The sequence below is a fragment of the Vipera ursinii genome (assembly GCF_947247035.1).
Source record: "Vipera ursinii genome assembly, chromosome: 1".
Classification (NCBI taxonomy): Eukaryota; Metazoa; Chordata; class Lepidosauria; order Squamata; family Viperidae; genus Vipera; species Vipera ursinii.
In genome coordinates this window covers 78,648,949-78,669,461 of record NC_139512.1, presented here as the reverse complement: position 1 = coordinate 78,669,461, position 20,513 = coordinate 78,648,949, and the positions used below count along the sequence as shown (strand labels likewise).

Sequence of the window (20,513 nt, the reverse complement as noted above, 5' to 3'; positions counted from 1 at the left end):
AAACGTATATATATGTATGTATATGTATGTGTGTGCGCGCACACAAACACACACTAAATTGGTTCCTGATATACTACCATTACACACACACACACACACACACACACACACACACACACACACACACTACATTGGTCCCTAATATACTCCATTACATTTTGTATCTGAAATGTAATCATCTGTCACTAATATAATCTTTTTAATTTATCTAATTCAAGTAACTGCATGATAATTTATCATAAACAACCAATGTAATTTTTAAAGGGTTAACAATAAAATGTCAAAGAAAATTTTGCATGGTTTACATTTTCCTAAGTTCTTTGACAGACTGTATTAGGGGAACGGGTGGCAAAAGAAGTTCAACATTAGTGCAGATGTTGTGGCCATAAAACTTGCATTTTGAATTAGATTAAAAATGGAACTTGGAGATTAGATCATATTCTCATAATGGCGATTGCGCTGTAAAAATCAGTAGCTTATATTTTTTGATAAAATGCATTCTTTTTAATGGTAACTGCTATAGTACGGTATTCTTAGATTTGATACATTAAAATACAGATTAAATTCATCATAGCTTTGGCCAGAGAACCAATTTTTCTGATACGACAATTTATTTCATATGAGAAATAAGTAAGAAAATATTTTTTTAGAATCAGTTTTTAATGTTAAAAGCTGGCTAATACAAATTGTTGCATAAGATAAATGGCAGCACTAGGTGATGTGTGGCAAAGTAGAATAATTCTAGCTCTTTCAGTGGCTTGCTTTTCTAGATTATTTACTTACATTATATGGCCACCCAACTCACTCAGTGATTACAAAATAATGGAAATTTTTACCGTTAAAAAATGACAAAACAAAAGGTTTTGATTTCTTTCTGTGATCAACAGCTTGGAAAATGTTATTCATGGTTTTTGTCTATCTATCCTGTGCCTTCTCTTCATGTAAGATGGAATGAATTATGAGAAGTGCCTGATACAACCTCCCACTTAATCATGCTGGCTGAGACGTATGGGAATTGCAATCCATGATCAGTTGACTTTTGTTCCATATTCTTTTAAGTGGTCTAGACTGCCATTCCTGATACCTCTCAGACAGTTGCATTGTTCAACCACTTTTGCTTTTGTTGCTGTGATTTTAATTAAATTTATTTCTTGCATTGTCTGGTATTAGCAATAGATATTTGATGAAACTCACCTGTGTAACATGCAGAAGTTCTGAAGCTATTCTCTAATAATGCAAAATCAGACAAGACTCATTAAATTGTTTATAAGTGCAGCTTTTATCCGAGTTGCTCAACATATTTTAACAGAGACCCGCAATGTATAAATAGAATAAAAATACACTGCCATACAAGTGATGGCCTTCAAATTCTTCTATAATTCTTTGAGGTGAAGAGAGGTCAGCTGTTTTGTGAGAGGCTTTCCTCAGTCTGTTTTCTGCCTATTACTCAATCGTTTTCTTATTTTTTTTTTCAGATGACACAATTGGTGCTTCCTCGCATGGTGGAAAGGTGAGTCACATAAACACATCCAGACAGCCATTATTATTTATAGGGGAAAATCCTTTCTTTGAAAAATTCATTACTGTGACTAATCAGTCAGGCCTCCATGTTTTATTGGCAGTGTAATGCTCTGTGAGTCATGGGATTGGGTACATGAATCATCAGACCGTGAAAGCCTATCTTTACTTGATGTCCTTTTTTATTTTCTTTCCACCGTTTGGTGATTTCTTTTTAAAATGGAATTAAAAAGCCTGAATGACTCATCAGTGAGAACTCAACAACAAGCTATTCTGTGGGGGTGGCTATGTTTCTGGGATATTCCTGGGAATAACCTTAAAGCCTTTCCTGAGTGTCAGTGGAAGGAAAACAGAGAATAGAGAAAACAAGCTCTACTTACATGGCAGGCACAGAAAATGTGTGCACAAAAGCAAAAGGCTCTGGAATAATAGGGGGCTAAGAGATGGCAATATTTCAATATTAGTGTAGATCATACTTTTGGCATTTTTCCATTTATGCCATTGTTACACGAGATACATAATTTTTCTGAAAATTAAAAATTATTCCTTTTTCAGTTCCTTCCAGTTATATTCCTCAAAATGGACACAGAAAATCATGCTATCATTAGTATATCTTCCTCATTCAGTTGGATATACTTCTTTTTGAACCACAGTATTTGGTTCTGCATTAAAGTGTCTTCTGCTCTCTGCAGTTTTTTCCCCCTCCTTTGCTAAGTAGTCCATTTTTATATCCAGGCTCATTTGTCCAGATCATGGTTGGAGAAAGAAAGAAAAAAACCTTAAGAGATTTTGGCCATTAAAAGTATTTTTTTTTCTCTATTGAGTGTTTAATATTGATTGATTGAGCAAAATCTTCCTTGGTTTCACATAAACTCTTGCTGAAATTAAAATTGGTGCTGAAGTCGTCTTTTTCTTGCTGCAGTCTCCTGGATTTGATAGGTCTTCCCCATATCAATTTTACACTTTTGGAATGCTTCTGAGTTCAGCTTTGTCACATTCTCAGGACTAAGGTTCCCATTTAGCTTTTCATGTTTACTATTTAACACATTACTGATAGTTCTGCATAATGTGCAATATACATTCAGTAACTCAGATTGTGGTGAAAGGTATACATGTACCCAAAAATGAGGCTGAGTTCCTTTTCAATTGTTGTACCTATAACACAATTTGGTTCTTGCCCTGCATTTCTCTGGCAAAAAAATAAGTGATTGTTTTTGTTCTTTGTCTGATTTATTTTTCCCCCCTTTGCTTATATTAATTTTGTTTTCTCTTATTTCTACAGTCAAGGGTAGTACCACTAGCATTTCTTGTAAAGCAACACTTATAGCAATAGGAGCATTGCTTTAAAAGTTTTTGAAATATAAGAACAACTTTCTAAATGGTATTCTCTAAAAATTCTGTATCTTGGAAAAGGACATTTAGTATATTAAACTGATCTGGTGAAAATACGTTTTTCCCTAAACCGTCTTACAGATAAAAGGTAAAGGTAAAGTTTCCCCCGCACATGCGTGCTAGTCGTTTCCGACTCTAGGTGGCGGTGCTCATCTCCGTTTCAAAGCCGAAGAGCCAGCGCTTGTCCGAGGACGTCTCTGTGGTCATGTGGCCGGCATGACTAGACGCCAAAGGTGCACGGAACGCTGTTACCTTCCCACCGGAGTGGTCCCTATTTTTCTACTTGCATTTTTACGTGCTTTCGAACTGCTAGGTTGGCAGAAGCTGGGACGAGTAACAGGCGCTCACTCTGTTACGCGGCACTCGGGATTCGACCTGCCAAACTGCCGACCTTTTGATCAACAAGCTCAGCGTCCTAACCCACTGAGCCACCGCGTCTATACAATACCCATGACTCAGACAGCCCAGTTTATGGAGCAGTTATCAGCACCATCCACAGCATCTAATGATACTTTCTGGTAGCTAGCTGAGTTATTTCCTTGATCAGTTGTAATCAAAGAGGAAGTGCACAAGCATTATTTTAAGCATACATCTTCATAAGCCTTTGAAAATGAATAAAGGGAGGCACTCCTATCATTCACTCTTAATGCAGGCATCTCTGCCTCCAATTATATGCTACCTCAGTTATCCTTGCCCCTCCTTTGTTGGTTTTACCTTACTATGCTCCATCTGAAGAGGAATGTAGAGATTTAGATGCAGTGGAAAGAAAGAATTGCTCTGGCTTTCTGATCCTCTCTTTTTTCATTGTTTGCCACCATCATTTTCAGTGCAATAAAGATAGCTGCTCTTCTTCATATGTTTTTGATTATAAAGATGTCCAAACAGGCTTAATCCATACAAAACAACAAAGCATTTTGTTGACTCTGATGCAACTGAAATTTGCTTTAGTGGGGTGCCTGCACTGTGGAACAACTCCTGCCAGGAATTCAATCCACGCTTACGCTGTGGGCTTTCTGCAAGCACTCAAAAAGAGCTTTAATAGAAAACCTTTTCGCATCTATTACACAGGGCTTTTTTTCTCATAGAACGCTCAGAACGGCGTTCCGGAACCTTTTCTTTTTTCAACCCCCCCCCCAACAACAAACAACCCAGCTCCCTTATTGGTTTTCCTAAGCCTATTGCAGGGCTAGCAATCTTGGCTCTTTTTTATGACTCGTGGACTTCAACTCCCAGAAATCCTGAGCCAGCCATGCTGAGGGGAAAGGGAGAGGTTTCCAAGCTGAGTCATGCTGGCTCAGGAATTCTGGGAGTTGGGTCCTTGAGTCATAAAAGAGCCTGCACTAGAGGAGGACATTAAAATTATTTACAGGATTACTTCTTTAGGAACTAAACTTTTAGAATCTAAAACAGCTAATTCAGAAAAGCCAACAGGAAAGAACCTCACATTTTTCATCTGCTTCTGTCTTTTGGAAGGTAAAATTAGATAACAAAATAATCTATTTCTTATGTTAACATCTCTGCAATGAAATCAAAGGTAACAGGAAAGAAATGAGAAACATTTTTCTCAATGTAATATGTCTAATTTAGCTGATTCTAGGGGAAAATAGTATCTTTTGTACACTCTTGAAAACTATTTTGAATCTAAACAATTCTTAAGAATGAAATATTCTTAATTTGGACTTTACTTTTACTGTTTGGACTGTTGTGTGTTTTGAAAAACAGATTATTTAGAATCTAGTTATATTGCACTTCAGTCTTTAAATAATTAACCTAGTATATACATAACAATATATGATGTTTTCCCTGGTGAGCTTAACATCAATAACAACATTTATTAAAAAGGCTAAAATAATTTCTGGGGGTATTATCTGTATAGTAAAATTTTGGACAAGCAGTGATCATGTTACATATGTGCATAAGCGTAGTCAGTAGCATATGCCTTTTTAAAAATATCAAACATGCAAAGAAACAAAAATAAGTCCAAAATATCTGTATTACATCCAGAAATGCCAACTTTGCAACCAATATTTCTCATCCATAACTATGGCACCCTAAGGATACCTGCATACATGCAAATGTTTCTCTGGGATCAGTAACGCAACAGGGATTGCTTTTTCCTTCCAGTAACATATACCTAAAACCAGTTTATAGCATTTGGCAATTGTACTAAAAAAATCTCATTCATTTAATTTGAAATCAAGTGAAAAATTGATTTAAATTATTTTATTAAAAAAAATTAATGGCAATTCTTTTATAAAAAGTTGCCTCAAACAAAATGACTTTGACATGCCTGCTCTAGATAGTTGAATGCTCCAAAATAAATTCTAGACCAGGTCTGTACATGCAGCCTACCAAGCACCCTTGGACAGAGCACAGACTTCTTTTTACAAGTAATAAAATCACCACCACTGTCCTGAAAGTCATGTTGCCTAGTGCCTCCATGGCTTACCGTGACTACAAGCTCCAACACTGTAGATGCTCCTCTAGTCACCAAATCATTGATAAGCCCACCAGCATTCCTTTGCAGACTACAAAGATTTTTAATTTATCAGTGTGGGCCTTTCCTTTCTACAAATTAATAATAATAAATAGTTGGAAGGGACCTTGGAGGTCATCTAGTCCAACCCCCTGCTCAGGCAGGAAACCCTATACTATTTCAGACAAATGGCTGGCCAGTCTCTTCTTAAAAACTTCCAGTGTTGGAGCATTTACCACTTCTGGAGGCAGGTTGTTCCACTGGTTAGTTGTTCTAACTGTCAGGAAATTTCTCCTTAGTTCTAGGTTGCTTCTCTCCTTGACTAGTTTCCATCCATTGCTTCTTGTCCTGCTTTCAGGTGCTTTGGAGAATAGCTTGACTCCCTCTTCTTTGTGGCAGCCCCTGAAATATTGGAACACTGCTATCATGTCCCCCCTCACCCTTCTCTTCATTAAACTACACATACCCAATTCCAGCAACCGTTCCCTATATGTTTTAGCCTCCAGTCCCCCAATCATCTTTGTTGCTCTTTTCTGTACTCTTTCTAGAGTCTCGACATCTTTTTTACATCATGGTGACCAAAACTGGATGCAGTATTCCAGGTGTGGCCTTACCAAAGCATTGTAAAGTGGTATTAGTACTTCACGTGATCTTGATTCTATCCCTCTGTTAATGCAGCCTAGCACTGTGTTGGCTTTTTTGGCAGCTGCAGCACACTGCTGGCTGATATTTAAGAGATTGTCCACTAGGACTCCGAGATCTCTCTCACAGTTACTACTATTGAGCAAGGTACCACCTATACTATACCTGTGCATTTGATTTTTCCTGCCTAAATGTAGAACCTTACTTTTTTCACCATTGAATTTCATTTTGTTAGATAGTGCCCAGTGTTCGAGTCTGTCCAGATCCTCCTGTATCTTAAGCCTATCTTCTGGAGTATTGGCTATTCCTGCCAGCTTGGTGTTGTCTGCAAATTTGATGAGTTCCCCATCTATCCCCTCATCCAAATCGTTGATGAAGATGTTGAAGAGCTGCACAGACCTCTTCTAGATTTTCCTCTTGCCTTTCCGAGTTAACTCCTTGGTCTGTCATTGAGCAACAATTGACTTTGTAGGGAAGCATATTATCATTTGATGTATATTTAACATATGTTCTACCTTTATTTACCAATTATATAATATTTGTAAGCAATCCACATGGTGAGGTTTGGGGAAACTTACAATAGAAAAAATATATTTTTAAAATCATAAGATTAAAACATCGCCTGGCCCGCACCGCCTCCGCTGCCCGCATTGCACAGCCCGCCATATAGAGTGGGCTCTGCTGCTCCCACAGCACCAGCCGTGCCGGCTCCGGCCCCAGGGAGGGGAGCCCGCCGCCAACACCCTTCACACCTGTGACTGCAGCAGCACCACCACCCCGCCTCCTGCGCCCACCAAGATGAGAGTTCCAGCACCTTTTTTTAAGAAAAAAAGCACTGCTATTACAGCACTACATAAGTTTCCTCTATGATGTTACTGTATTTTAGTATTTGTATAGCAGATATCTTATTTTGTATTGATAAATGTAATCTCAACTTTTGCTGACCACCCAATCAATTGTAGCCCACATAAATATAATTAGTACATGAATAAACTGCGATAATTGGGCTGTACTATCCATGTGTATGGTATGTACATCAAGACCCATTGAATGTATTGCAGAACTTCAGTGGAAGAGACTACACTCCTTAAGGTCTGAAATGTTTGACACTAAAATTTTCAAGAAGTGCTTCTCTACCTCCAGCTATCAGTACTCTCTTGATTTCATCTCATCATCTTTAGGATTTTTTGAGACTAGGAAGATCACCATCTAACAGAATTTCTTTTCTTCCAGTTATGAAACTTTTCCTGAAAAATCTTATCAATATTTATTCTATTCAGAATCCAGAGTGTACCTGGAACTTCATTCTTGGCACTTTCCAACAGTTTGAATCTATATCCTCAATAAACCTCTAATTCCTGATTTTGAAGGCATTGTTTTTTGTTGTGATTACTTTTGTTCACTATGCAGAAGAACTTTTAAGCTCTGCAAGCAATTCTCCCTGTTTTCTGCTGTTACACGGCACTCGGGATTTGACCCGCCAAACTGCCAACCTTCTGATCGACAAGCTCAGCGTCCTAACCCACTGAGCCACCACGTCCCTCAGAAATGATAAGTCCAAATAATTTGGAAGTACTTCAGTGAAGTACTATTATCTGTGAAGAGAGAGAATTGGACCTTAGTTTTACATTTACTCTTATTCATTGTCAGTAACTCTTGTTTTGAATAAGTATATTTTGTCTGGGAATAGCATTTTTCACCCTGCCTACTGGATTTATTTAACAGCAAAGATAGTGAATTTATGCCATATACTTCTTAACCCCACCCTGTCCAACAGTATATTTTGTGAACAACAGGCTCAATTCAGATATTAAATGAGACTGAAGTACTTCCAAATTATCTGGACTTATCATCTCTGAGGGACGTGGTGGCTCAGTGGGTTAGGACGCTGAGCTTGTCGATCAGAAGGTCGGCAGTTTGGCAGGTTGAATCCCGAGTGCCGTGTAACAGAGTGAGCGCCTGTTACTCGTCCCAGCTTCTGCCAACCTAGCAGTTCGAAAGCACGTAAAAATGCAAGTAGAAAAATAGGGACCACTCCGGTGGGAAGGTAACAGCGTTTCGTGCACCTTTGGCGTCTAGTCATACCGGCCACATGACCACGGAGACGTCCTCGGACAAGCGCTGGCTCTTCGGCTTTGAAATGGAGATGAGCACCGCCCCCTAGAGTTGGAGACGGCTAGCACGCATGTGCGGGGGAACCTTTACCTTTACCTATCATTTCTGCATTTTAATTTCAGTTGTATAAACAAAGGTTACTATAACAACAATGGGAGCATTACATATGTTTTCTTTGAGTGCAGTAAAGAGAAAAAATTGATAAAATTAGAATATACCTATTTCAGGGGTAGGCAACCTTGGCTCTTTTCCAGCTCGCTCAGGAATTATGGGAGTTGAAGTCCACGAGTCATAAAAGAGCCAAGGTTGCCTTTTCCTGACCTAGTTGATCACTTTATGTATTCATATTGTGAGAAGACTAGTAAAAATATGATAAAATTACATACAGCTTTATTGTTATCCTGAAGGCATCCCAGAGGAAAGGCTGGTGTTTTGATTTATGGCATTGAATTGGACCCTGCTGTAATATCTCACGATCATGTGTTATAAAAACAAAGAAAATCCTGACTTCCGGTTTTGCGTCATAGCGCCCAGTCCTGGGATCGCAGACCTCCACACCCCACGGCTAGTTTCCAGGGGACCCTAAATGAGTATAAGTTGCCCTGCAGAGGCAGCAAATAAAAGAAGGGTGCCCCGATGATTCTGGAATGACAGTGGTCGTTTTGCTCGATTTGGGGGGAAGCCTTCTAGCCCAACAGGGGAAAGGCTGGTCACACTTTGTTGACCAGCCCAAGCTACTTGCAGCCAAAGTCCAAACGCACTAACCAGCACACCAGTGAACAGTATGCTTTGAAACTGGGCGAGGAATTTGATCTTCTCCTATTTTATATTTGATTTCCTGGAAAAGCTCCCCAAGAAGCAAAATGCCTCCCAAAGTGAGAAGGGAAGGGATTACACCCTACACTTCTATAGACGGAAACGGTAAATTAAATCCTTATGGGGAATAAAAATATAAAATACTACAGTCTGGATAAATTTGAAAGCTAAGAAAATTGATAAAACGCTATACCTGAAAAAGCATTGATGAAATTATGGCAATGAAATATATAGAGAAAACTATAGCTGCATTGACCCAGCTGGGAACAAAGCATTGAGCTATCTACTACTGAGTGAAACTGCTGACCGTCTGGTATTATAAACACTGAGCTGCATTTTTAAACCTAAGAACTGTTTGAAGAAAAAGAAAAATCTTGGCCTTTGGCTAATCTTCTAAAGGAGAAATTACTGGAAAACTTTTAGATGGTCAAATACTTTGGACTGAATCCTGACTGATTGATAATTACAAGACCCCTGAAAAGAACTGTCACAAAATATTGTTTTCAGTGGTGCCTTGACAAGTGGAAACGTATTGGATTATAAAGCCATTATATAAAGATAAGAACTACATATAAGATCTGGCTGTTTGGATTTTAAGATGGACTGGGTTAATAAACCTAATTAAAAAGATTATGACACCGATGAAAAGCTACATACAGGGGAGAGATAAAATGGATATTATATACTTATCTAAAAGTGATAGAAAACCATACCAAACACCTTCTCCTGAAGACCCCAGTTTGGAGCTTCAAAGATCTGCAGGAACAATGACTCAAGACGAAACAAATCCAGGAGAAAATATGCATAATGCTGCGATAGATCCAAATGATAATTGTTTCAAACCATAATGAGATTAGAAATAAGTTTGACAATATAAACGAACATATCTCTAAACCTACAACCAAATAATACTCAAAAAATGACAACAAAGAATGAACAAACAAATCAGACAACAGAACATAAATGAAAGTGACTTAAATAGAAAAACTACAAGTGAAGAAAACTACAATTTAATACAAACAAAAAAATCTGTAAAACCTCACTATAATAAAGAAGACAAAAAAGATGCTTTATCCTCCAGGACTTCAAAACAAATTTGAGGATAAAAAAAACTAATAAAATTGATTAAAGAACTGTCAGAAGAATCATTAAAACATGGGAGACAAAAAACTGATACTTTTCTTGATTTGTTTTTGGTTTTTTTTTTTGTCCCCAACAACACTTACAAAAATACAACCTGGCAAGCCAAAGTTACTGATTTGGAAAGTGACCTGGCAAAAGAAGAAGATTAGAGTTGGAGTCAAGGGTCTATTTAAATGAAAAGTTTGGATATTTAAAGGTAATGAATTTTGAGAAAACTATGACTGATAAGAGTGGTCTGAATACTGAGGGGAAACTAAGCTTCAATAAGAGTGTTGAAAACAGGACATATAATGACTTAATAAGATGACTTATAAATACAATGGAAACACAAGCTAATTAAAAACATATGTTGATGTTATTATATGCATAAATACTAAAAAATATATTCAACTTGGTATATACTGAAAATATTAAGAATTATATTTGTTTAATGTAGACAAAAGAATATTACTGGCAGAGGAGGACCAACCAACATATTAATTGTAGAAATTATTTATTATTGATTGTTTTAAATATATGAACCCAGACAACACACTGTTCATGAAGCACTAAAGATTGTTATTGTAAAAAATTAATAAAATATTTTTTAAAAAAACAAAGATAATCCTACAAAATCCTATATTCTTGGGAAATCTTAAGAGCCATTGGGGATTTAATATTTAATTAAATTAACTTTTTAAATGAATAAGCTGTAATCTCGATTAACTGAGTATTAGAACTATGCTTTTATTCTAAAACTTGTAAAAGGGCAGAACCAACCATACAAAACTTTCCAATTTGTATCAGTGGAAAAAGAATTATGTTATCAAAATACTATAAACCATGCTTTTATTATTTTTTGGTTTATTTTGTTTTTCTTTTTATACTATTACTTAATTTTGAACTTGCTTATTGTCTTTGTGTAGCAGATAGAAAGCAATGTACTTTATAACAAAAAATATGCATCATGTAAACAGTTATTTTCCTTTGTATTGACTATACTTATACTGATTGCATGGATTGATCACTCAATTGTCTGAAAGTCATTAAAATGTTTCTTTCATTGGTGAAGTTCTTAAAATAAATTAAGTTAATTATGTTAAAGCAAATGGCAGGTAATCTTGAAAAAGCTAACCAGAATTGGACATTCCTCAGTTAACTACAATTGGCAACTGGCAATTCTGTCACTATATACCACAGTCACTAAACAAAAAACAAAACAAAACATATGTGATAGAATTAAGACATCTTTTCCCCTTCAGTCATTAAGCAAGTCACTGTGGTGATTATGTGAAACATCATGCGACCCTAACCTACAATTTTACTTCTGCATGCTCCATTCTGCTTGTTGCAAGCTGGTTAGGAAGCATTCAAAAGACAATTATGTGACCACATGAAACTATGATGGTTGTACATTAAATGCTTGATAGTTGTGAAGTGCCTGGATGATAATTTTGGGATCATAGGACACTGCAACAGTCATAAATGTGAGGATTGGTCACAATGACAGTTTTTTTCTGAACTGTTGTAACTTTTAACAGTCAATTAAACAAGGCAATCAGTAAGTGAAGAGTAACGTACTTGTATGAGAAACCACTAAGAAATCTCAGGTTTGTATCCTAGATTGGGAAGTTGTTTTTTTAATTTTTTTTTAAAAAGAACAGCCAGGAAGAAGGCAGTAGCAGACCATTTCTACATTCTTGCCCTGAAAACTACATGGCTATTCTATGCAGTCACTAGGAGTCAGGTTCAAGGCTTTTTTAACCAATTACTTATGAAATCAATTTACTTACATTGTACATGAACTGTGTACTTCAAATGGTATTTCAGATAAGATTTGGCCTTACGTTTTAGCATTCCACATTTAGCCATTCATTCTGACTTAGTATGTTATCTGAACATTATTTTTATGTGTTTAATTAATTAACAATATTAGAATATTTTTACCATTAAAACTTAACAGTGTTGATAAAGCTGAATTTCAACGTTACCATCCATCCATAATCTGTGTACTTGTTCATAAATCACAAGTACTACCAGGTCTTTCATCGACTCGATTAGGTCCACAAGTTTGGCTTTCTAATGTACTAGTTTGGCAATAATTAGGCATAGAGAAAAATCCATTGCCTAGCTTCATTTTCTATGTAGTAGATACGTAGTTCAAAAGTGTGTATTTTTCTGCAGCTGCTGACAGGCATGCCCTGCCAATATGAGGTATGGCCTTCCTTATTCTCATGATAGTTCATAAGGCTCTTTTTCCAAATTGTACAACGTCATTAGGAAGGAAGTGGGGGGCAGTTGCAGCTCCCCTGTGGTTGGTCATAAAAATACTGGACTGACAAGTGCCCAAATTTTGATTATGCAGTTACACGGATTCTGCAATGGCCATAACTTTGGATACAAGGTTGTAAGTGCCTTCACTTAGCATCGTCATAAAATGAACATAATATCTGTATCACTATGTTCACTTCATAATGAAACATCTTTTAGTTGTGTTCCATCTTTATTTCACAGAATGCCATAAGAATAGTTAACATTTGTATATTTTAGACTTTTGTTTTGTTTCAACAAATCTTACATTTTATATTTTGTCTCTCTTTCAGGTCCAAGGGAATTATAATTAATATCACTTCTCTGGCTGCAGTAGGACAAGCTCCGTATTTAGCTCTTTATTCAGCAGCCAAGGTATATATATAGGGAAAACTGTTTTTTTTTCCCATTCTTCAACTAAACTGCTTATTGGCAAATGCAACATTTATAATGGTATTTTTAAGAGGATAATGATTTCATTTCATGAAAGTGAATACAGACACCTTGGAATTAGTCTCTTTAATTCAGATTTTAAAATGAATTGTACCTATAACTTTTTTGTGTGGGAAAGCATTCTATTTAAAAATATAGTTGCCTCCTTCAGCTGTCAAGCCTCTGTGGGATTGCCATTAATGGGAGGGGGGATAAGATCGTTGGATGGAGACGTCCAGAGGTAGCGGATGGGACCAGCAGCAGAGATGGCAGCGACATCCCTTTCCCTCCCTCGTACCTGTATGCTGGAAGGGGGACCCTGTGGAATGCACCGCAAGGCCATCCAGCTGAGCAGCTGAAATCCTATCTCGCTTCCTTGCCTTGCTGTCATACCAGGACTCATGCCAGATGTAGCTAGGAGGGTGGGGGGGTGGGGCCGGCCGGGAGGCATCTATTTAGAGTGCTGGAAGGCAGTTGCTCCGAGGGTGGACTTTGCTGTTTGTTTCAATACTGCATGCCAGAGCGTACCGTAAACAAACCGACCACCCATGAACTCAACGGCTTGTTTCTTCTTGTTCAGAGGTGTGGCAAGGACCTCTAACATCAGCTTTGTGCAAGGAGTCCAAATTGAAGTTGGCTCAAATGCCACTGTTTTAAGAAAGTATTTTGATGCGAGAACAATTTTTAAAACCACCTAATTGTTTTTATGAATGTATACATTTTAATTTACAAAACATACACGTGTGTGTGTGTGTGTGTATACACATACACACACACATATATATATATGTTAAATATTTGTCAAAGTCTTTTGAATACGCCTTGCTAATTAACTCTTTGTTTCCTGTTTGGCCTAACTCAAGGCTATCCACAGGATATAATCACAACTTATGACAGCTCATTATTTTTGTAAATTATTCAAATTGCTAATAAAGAATTTTAGGGAGGCTGAAATGATCATTTCGAACTTCTTATGTTCTGGCAGCCACGTTAGAGGGAGGGTCAGGGAACATGTGAGCCTAGTACACTAATTATATAAACATTCTCAGCCATAGAAGCTCATTGGTTAACGCTGGCTCAATCATATTGTCTCTGTCAAAACTACTTCCCCAGGGTTATTGCAAGAAAAATAATGGAGGGAATGCTTTGTTTTTTAACTGATATTATTGCTTAAAAATATAAATCAACAGTATAAAATGCTTAAGTAGTATTAAAGAATAAAATAAATGTAACTAACAAATGTTCACTAAAGTTATAAAATCTAAAAATATATTTTTAAAAATATAATTTTCTAAAAATTACAAGTAAAAAATTAGAACTCACTTTTTACTTAGCAAATTGAATCTTGATCACAGTTTAAAAAAATCATATTGTCCAATTTTCTATTACATTAATAGAGTACTATTTCAAAGTCTGACAATGTTCACATTTCTTCCAGCTCTACTGTCCTGCTCACTCACACAATGTAATAGGGTTTAGTGGCTGTATTAATATTCCCTAGCAATTACCTTTACTAAAACCTCAGAACTATGCCAATTAAGTCCAGCCAAAAGCAGACCGATGGGAGTCCTCAGAGCAGTGGCCTATGAGTCCACAAGTCACTTGAAAATTTCCCAAACAAGAAAAATTTGCCCACTGGGCAAAATTAAATCCACAAATCCAAATTTTGATCACGTGACCATGGGGATGGTGCAGCAGTCGAAAAGTGTGAAAATGATCATGAGTCACATTTTTCAGTGCTGTTGTAACTTCAAACAGTCACTAAACAAATGGTTGTAACTCAAGAACTACCTGTATTGATATAAGAACCAAGGAAAAAATGAAATGAGCAGCAAGTTCAAAAATGCAAAATGAAGCACGGTTATTGCCAAAATGTGAGTTCCACACCCAAAAAACTCCTGTTTGTGACTGGACTGTTCCTCATAATCTAAAATAATGTAACACGAATACAATCTTGAGTTCTATGACTTTTCTGGAATATATCTTCCTGTTCTTTTAAGGTGTGTGAACAATATACTATTGATTATGAATATGTTTAGCTGATCATAATACAATACAAGTTAGAGATACTAGTATTGCTCACATTTCCTTACAATGTACAAAGTTCCTAGTTTGGAATGCTATTTTCCATACTAAATGGTGTACAATCAACAGCAAGGTATGAAAAAATGTACAGTATATGATTTATTGCATTTCATATTTGGCATTCCTACCACTATATTTCTTTATATATATTTAGGGTTTTGCAGATATCTTTTCTCAAGCACTCAGCTTGGAATATCAAGACAAAGGTGTCCTTGTGCAGGTTAGTGTGATCCGTTTTGATACTGTATGTTTAATTAACCTGATAGTATGGGATGCTAGAGGTTAAAATACACTCCAAAGTTATTCCTTATCTGAAAGACAATTGTAGGTACCATTGCCAAAAACAAATTAGTAAGCAGTTCCTTGAATCAAATTATTTTCATTATAGTGCTGACTTTATGAAATACCATCCTTAAAGCTTTATTATGTTAAATCATCTGGCTGATAGAGAGCTTTTAGTTAATTTGCAGGAATTTTTTTATTTATTTGCTTTTACTGCAGGAGTTCTTTGACAATTTTTGAATTCTATTTTTTAGCATTATACCCTCACGTTATATAGCATATTGGGTAGCAAGGGATCTCCAGCATTTTCAGTCTTGGATGAGTACTTCAGCATCTTTCCATGTGACCTTTAGAGTCTTTAAATCTTCCATGAACATTCTTTGCCATGTATTTCAAGAGCATCTTGGTCATTTGGCTTCAGGGGAGGCTATCTCATTGTCATCTTGGGGATTCGAAATACTTTTGGAATTCCTGCTTAATTTGTGGTTGCAAATGTCCCTTTAGGCAATTGACTGAAAGTTGTAGGGTCACTTGGTGCCTCCTTTTCCTGGCTAGAAGGTTACTTGCATCGTATAAAATGAGGTTAAACTCTAGTCTCCTCTCCTTCATCAGTATGGTAGGGTACTTCCATTTTCAACATCAGGAACATCCAAAAAAGTATAGCAAAAATTTAGAAATGTCAAAAGAGCATGGGAAGCAAAAGGCTGTGAAGACACGCCACATCTCCCAAAATGACAAAATTTTAGAGCAATCTAAATAACCTATTTTCCACTGTGGGGAGATGTTTTTTAAAACATCCACAAGAGGGTCACTGGGGCTGGGATTCAAGCTACTGTACACACACACATACACACACGTTGCAGGGAAGCTGCACCTATTAGGTTGCCCCAGGTAACAAATGGACTGAATTGGGTTTCAGAAGGAGCCTCCTGCATGCCTGACCAAGGTCCTGACAGCCCTGGTTGCAGTCTTTTGTGAGAGCAGGATGAGAGTGGTACATCCATCCTTGTTCTTGATGTTTCAGGTCATGATATCTGGAGTGGCTTTGGGAGTTGAGAGGACGGTACAATTTTGTGCTTGTTTTTCCTTCTCCCAGGAGAAATGAGCACAATACTGTACCAAATTATTTTTTTAAAAATACCAGATAAGTATTAGTAAAAAGCAATAGGTTGTGTTTATCTTAAGAAAACATGACGATCAGAAAAAAATGAATCTAGTTTTATTAATCTAACTCTAAAACTTAATTGAAAATGGGTAATATAGGAATAATATGGTAGGCTTCAGGCTAAAAACATGGAGACGGTGAGTTCTAATCTGGCTTAAGCACAAGGCTTGACCTTGTAGCATCACTGTCTCTCTCAGCCCTAGGAAGGAGGCCATGGGAAACACTTGAAAAGCCATGCCAAGAAAACTGCAGGGACGTGTCCAAGCAATCTCCAAGAATCAGACGCAATTGCTAATCTGTTAATATGGAATCTTTTTTTTTTCAAAATAACATCCTGAAGATCAGTTTTTAAGTGAAAAACTGCAAAATGATACCACTTGTAATTATTACAATATTTAATATTTTATCCTTTGGTGCTACCCACTGCCATGATTGAACATTGCAGTTTGAAGACTAAATTTCCATTTCAATATACCTCAATACAATGTTCCTAATGAATTAATCCATGATACATACATTATGTACACTTAATATCAGATAAACTGATCTTTAACTCAATCATGTATGAACAAAGGAGACATAGATCATTCAATGTTGCTTCTAAATCAATGATTTATTGTACCCAAGCAGGCCAATCCAATTGGGGCCAGCAGCTGTGTTGTTTATTGAAGCTGTTGCAAAGTGGGAAATCACATTTCCGCATGTCCCCACCCTTCGGAATGCTTACTATGTCATTGGAATAGCTAGCTCAAAATGGACAAGAATTCCCGGCTCTTTTAAATGCTCATTCTGGTTGGGTGTTGAAACGCTTAAAACCACAGTTGGGACCAGAATTTTCATTGCTAAGCAAGGTAGTTGTTAAAGAAACCTGCCTGAGCCCGAAACATATGGATGTGGGCTGCCACTTCAGGGTAGCTCGTCAATCTGCCGTTTTCCCATTGGAAGTTTGTAATCATGTTCATGTAATGACATGAATGACACTATGAATACTACACATTTGGGCCTAAATTTATTTTTTCAGCACTGTCATAGTTTCAAATGGTCTCTGAAGCACTTGGTATGCGAGGACTACCTATGTTAATCATGTGATTCTTAACATAATATGCTGTCACTATAGCAGTTTCTATGCTTAAATTGTTTTGTAGCACGTGCATTGAACTGTTGTAGATATTAAATAAGATAAGACAATATACAGATACAAATTGCTGGACATAAATTTAATTAAAAGAAAAAGTGTTTAAAAAGCCTGTTCAATCCTATGAATAATATTAAAATGCCTCCATTATTATAACTAAGTCATTTTTCTAGAAATCTATAATGATAATAGTCTTTGCCTAATTACCTTGATTGTAAGATGGGATCTTTTACATATTAAATCTGCACAGATTTAAGAATTGGAAGCTGAAGTACCAGATTATTTGAAAATAATCATTCATCTCTTCTAGCCTGTTCCAAATTGCTTTTATCATCTTCCTAAAGCCAATATATACCTAACAATGGAGATTTTCAATCACCCATGATGCTGAATTCTAAATATTTTTGTGTGATCTTAATATTTGGCATGACTTGTATTTCATGATATATTATAAATATCCAAGTGACCAATTTCTACAAATGAGAAAACCATGTTCTTTCTTTTTCAGACTGTTCAACCATATTTTGTCATGACAAAAATGTCTAAACTTCGTAGAGCAAACATTTTTAGACCCACTCCTGAACAATATGTAAAATATTCCCTCAATACTCTTGATCAGGAAAGAGTAACTTGTGGATATCCCTCTCATGCATTTTTGGTATGTATATTTAAAGAGAAATTAAAATTTCCCAGAGTGTTTACAACTTGCTTTCATTTATCAATCCATTGATACTTTGGTCTTTTAACAACTTAGTAACACATCTTTTTCTGCTTCTGTTTCTTAGAAATGGTTTGCGAAAAAAATGCCTGCCTGGTATATCCAAAAAACCATCACAGATACAGCCTTAAAATCAAGAGCTTACTATTTAAAGAAACTAAAGGAAAACTAAGCTAAATTGCTTTGACAAGATCCTCGGTATTTTTAAAATCTACTTTGAAGCATCAAATACTTTGTCATATGTTATATTTCTTGTATGGTCTATTCTGAGGCAAACCCAAGACTGGCGTGAAGATATATGAGAGGTGTAGAAAAAAAATCAGTTAACAGTGTCTAGAGTATATAATGCTCTGGATCCATTCTATTAAAATGTTTTGTTATATAATTATTAAACAATATTTTCAATTAATACATTTACTGAAGTGCATCAATAGTGTTTCAGATAGGTTCATTTTGAGAAAAGTGATTGAAATTGAAATAAAACAATTTGGAATTTGTAACACCTCTACCAATAATGGAGTCACATTATTTCTGTATTTTAAACTAAAAATCTATTCCCTCTACTTTGATATTTCAAGAAATATCCCTTGTTGAAATTAAGGTTTTAAAAATTACAAGATTGGCTGTAGGATGTATCTTGTTAATGTCAATGTCAATTCATTATGTGATAGTTTCAGGCATCATAATACTGTTTTATTCCTTACAAAGCTTAAGAATTAGAGTTAAATATAATGCTGGCACCGACTTATGTTCATAATGTTTCATTTTTTTTACTAATGATAATACTTTAAAATGGCACTTTGTGAGAGCTGTTGTATCAAATATTTAAAAAGAAAGATTGCAACAGCAGACAAGATTTTGATTACCTGGATGTTCTGTTAATATAAACACTTATGGGTTGGGACCAGGAACTGCTTATGAGATTACAAGGTGGAGGGAGCTCTTTGAATGATATGAGATGTAATATAGAAGGCTACAATGCAAAGGGTAATGAGATTAAGAAATAAGCATGTATGGACAACCTGTCCTCCTGCGTAAGAATTCTTGCCTCCAAAATTAAAAGAAGTCATTTCAAATGTTGGTAATACATTTAACAGGGATTTGTGATTTTTTTCATTGCAACTCATTGAAATTAAAAAAAGACAACATTTTATCTATCTTTACGTGAAAATTAAGATTTGGGTTTTTAATTTCTAAAATCTTATTATTTGTACTTTCGGAACAAATAAAAAGAAAATGCTGTAACTTGTTATGGGCTTCCTTCCTTTATTGAAAAGTCATTTGAGCCTGGAAGTATATTCAGTGGAGATTCATGGTAGCCATAAGGAATGCAACCTTTGCCTGAGTGGGGAAAGGGGGGAAAAAATGCACACTACCATTCCATTTACTTTGGTTTATCAGGGCAGTTGTCTTTATCCATATGCATACAAATATTTTCTGCAAATTAATTTGAACATGTTTTATAGCTGCTAGAAACCCTATAACTGAATTCTGAATATTGTCCTTTGAGGAGTAACTTAAGGCTGATGAGAAAATAAATGTGTTTAAACATTAATGTACATAGAAAATAAAAACCAAGGCAAAGGTGTTGATTGGGAATCAGAAATACAGTGCAGAATTTTTTAGTGAAGTTATTGAAGGACACATTATGGCAATTTATATTTATGGAATAATTGGAAGTAGGTAAAATATCTGCTGGTATGCCTGTATACATATTATGAAATATATAACATTTTATGATTAAAATAAAAGAGTTCTATGGAAGTTTTTCTGTTATTTACACGTAGTGCACGAACACACACATATGTAAATATATATATATGTGTGTGTGTGTATATCTATATCTATCTATATATATATCAATATCTATATATCTATCTATCATATATATATGTGTGTGTGTGTGTGTGTGTGTGTGTAAATTATTCAAATTGCTAATAAAGAATTTTTTAGGGAGGCTGAAATGATCATTTCGAACTTCTTATGTTCTCATCAGTCAGTCATACCCTTTTTATCTGAGATTTGAACCTGGGCTGATTATATATAAAGCAACTGCCTAATATATAATCAGCCCAGGTTCGAATCTCAGATAAAAAGGGTATGACTGACTGATGAGAACATAAGAAGTTCGAAATGATCATTTCAGCCTCCCTAAAAAATTCTTTATTAGCAATTTGACTGCTTAAGACGGAGTCGGCCCAGGTTCGAATCAAGGGGTATGGCTGACTGATGAGAACAAATAAGTTTGAAATGATCATATCAGTCTCCCTTTATTCTTTGTTATCAAGCCAAAAAACCCCTATAT

General features: G+C 36.0%; 1 protein-coding gene across 1 annotated transcript in view; it reads left to right on the top strand.

Annotated features, from left to right (window-relative positions):
• The window catches only part of HSD17B12 (hydroxysteroid 17-beta dehydrogenase 12), an 87,872-nt gene extending 68,425 nt beyond the window's left edge, over positions 1 to 19,447 (top strand). The window contains exons 7-11 of the mRNA XM_083349678.1: positions 1,476 to 1,510; positions 12,685 to 12,766; positions 15,063 to 15,128; positions 17,999 to 18,148; positions 18,276 to 19,447. Coding sequence (XP_083205804.1) covers positions 1,476 to 1,510; positions 12,685 to 12,766; positions 15,063 to 15,128; positions 17,999 to 18,148; positions 18,276 to 18,380 — 438 coding nt within the window. The 3' untranslated portion in view covers positions 18,381 to 19,447. The remainder of the gene's footprint in view (positions 1 to 1,475; positions 1,511 to 12,684; positions 12,767 to 15,062; positions 15,129 to 17,998; positions 18,149 to 18,275) is intronic.
• Positions 19,448 to 20,513: the final 1,066 nt, after the last annotated feature.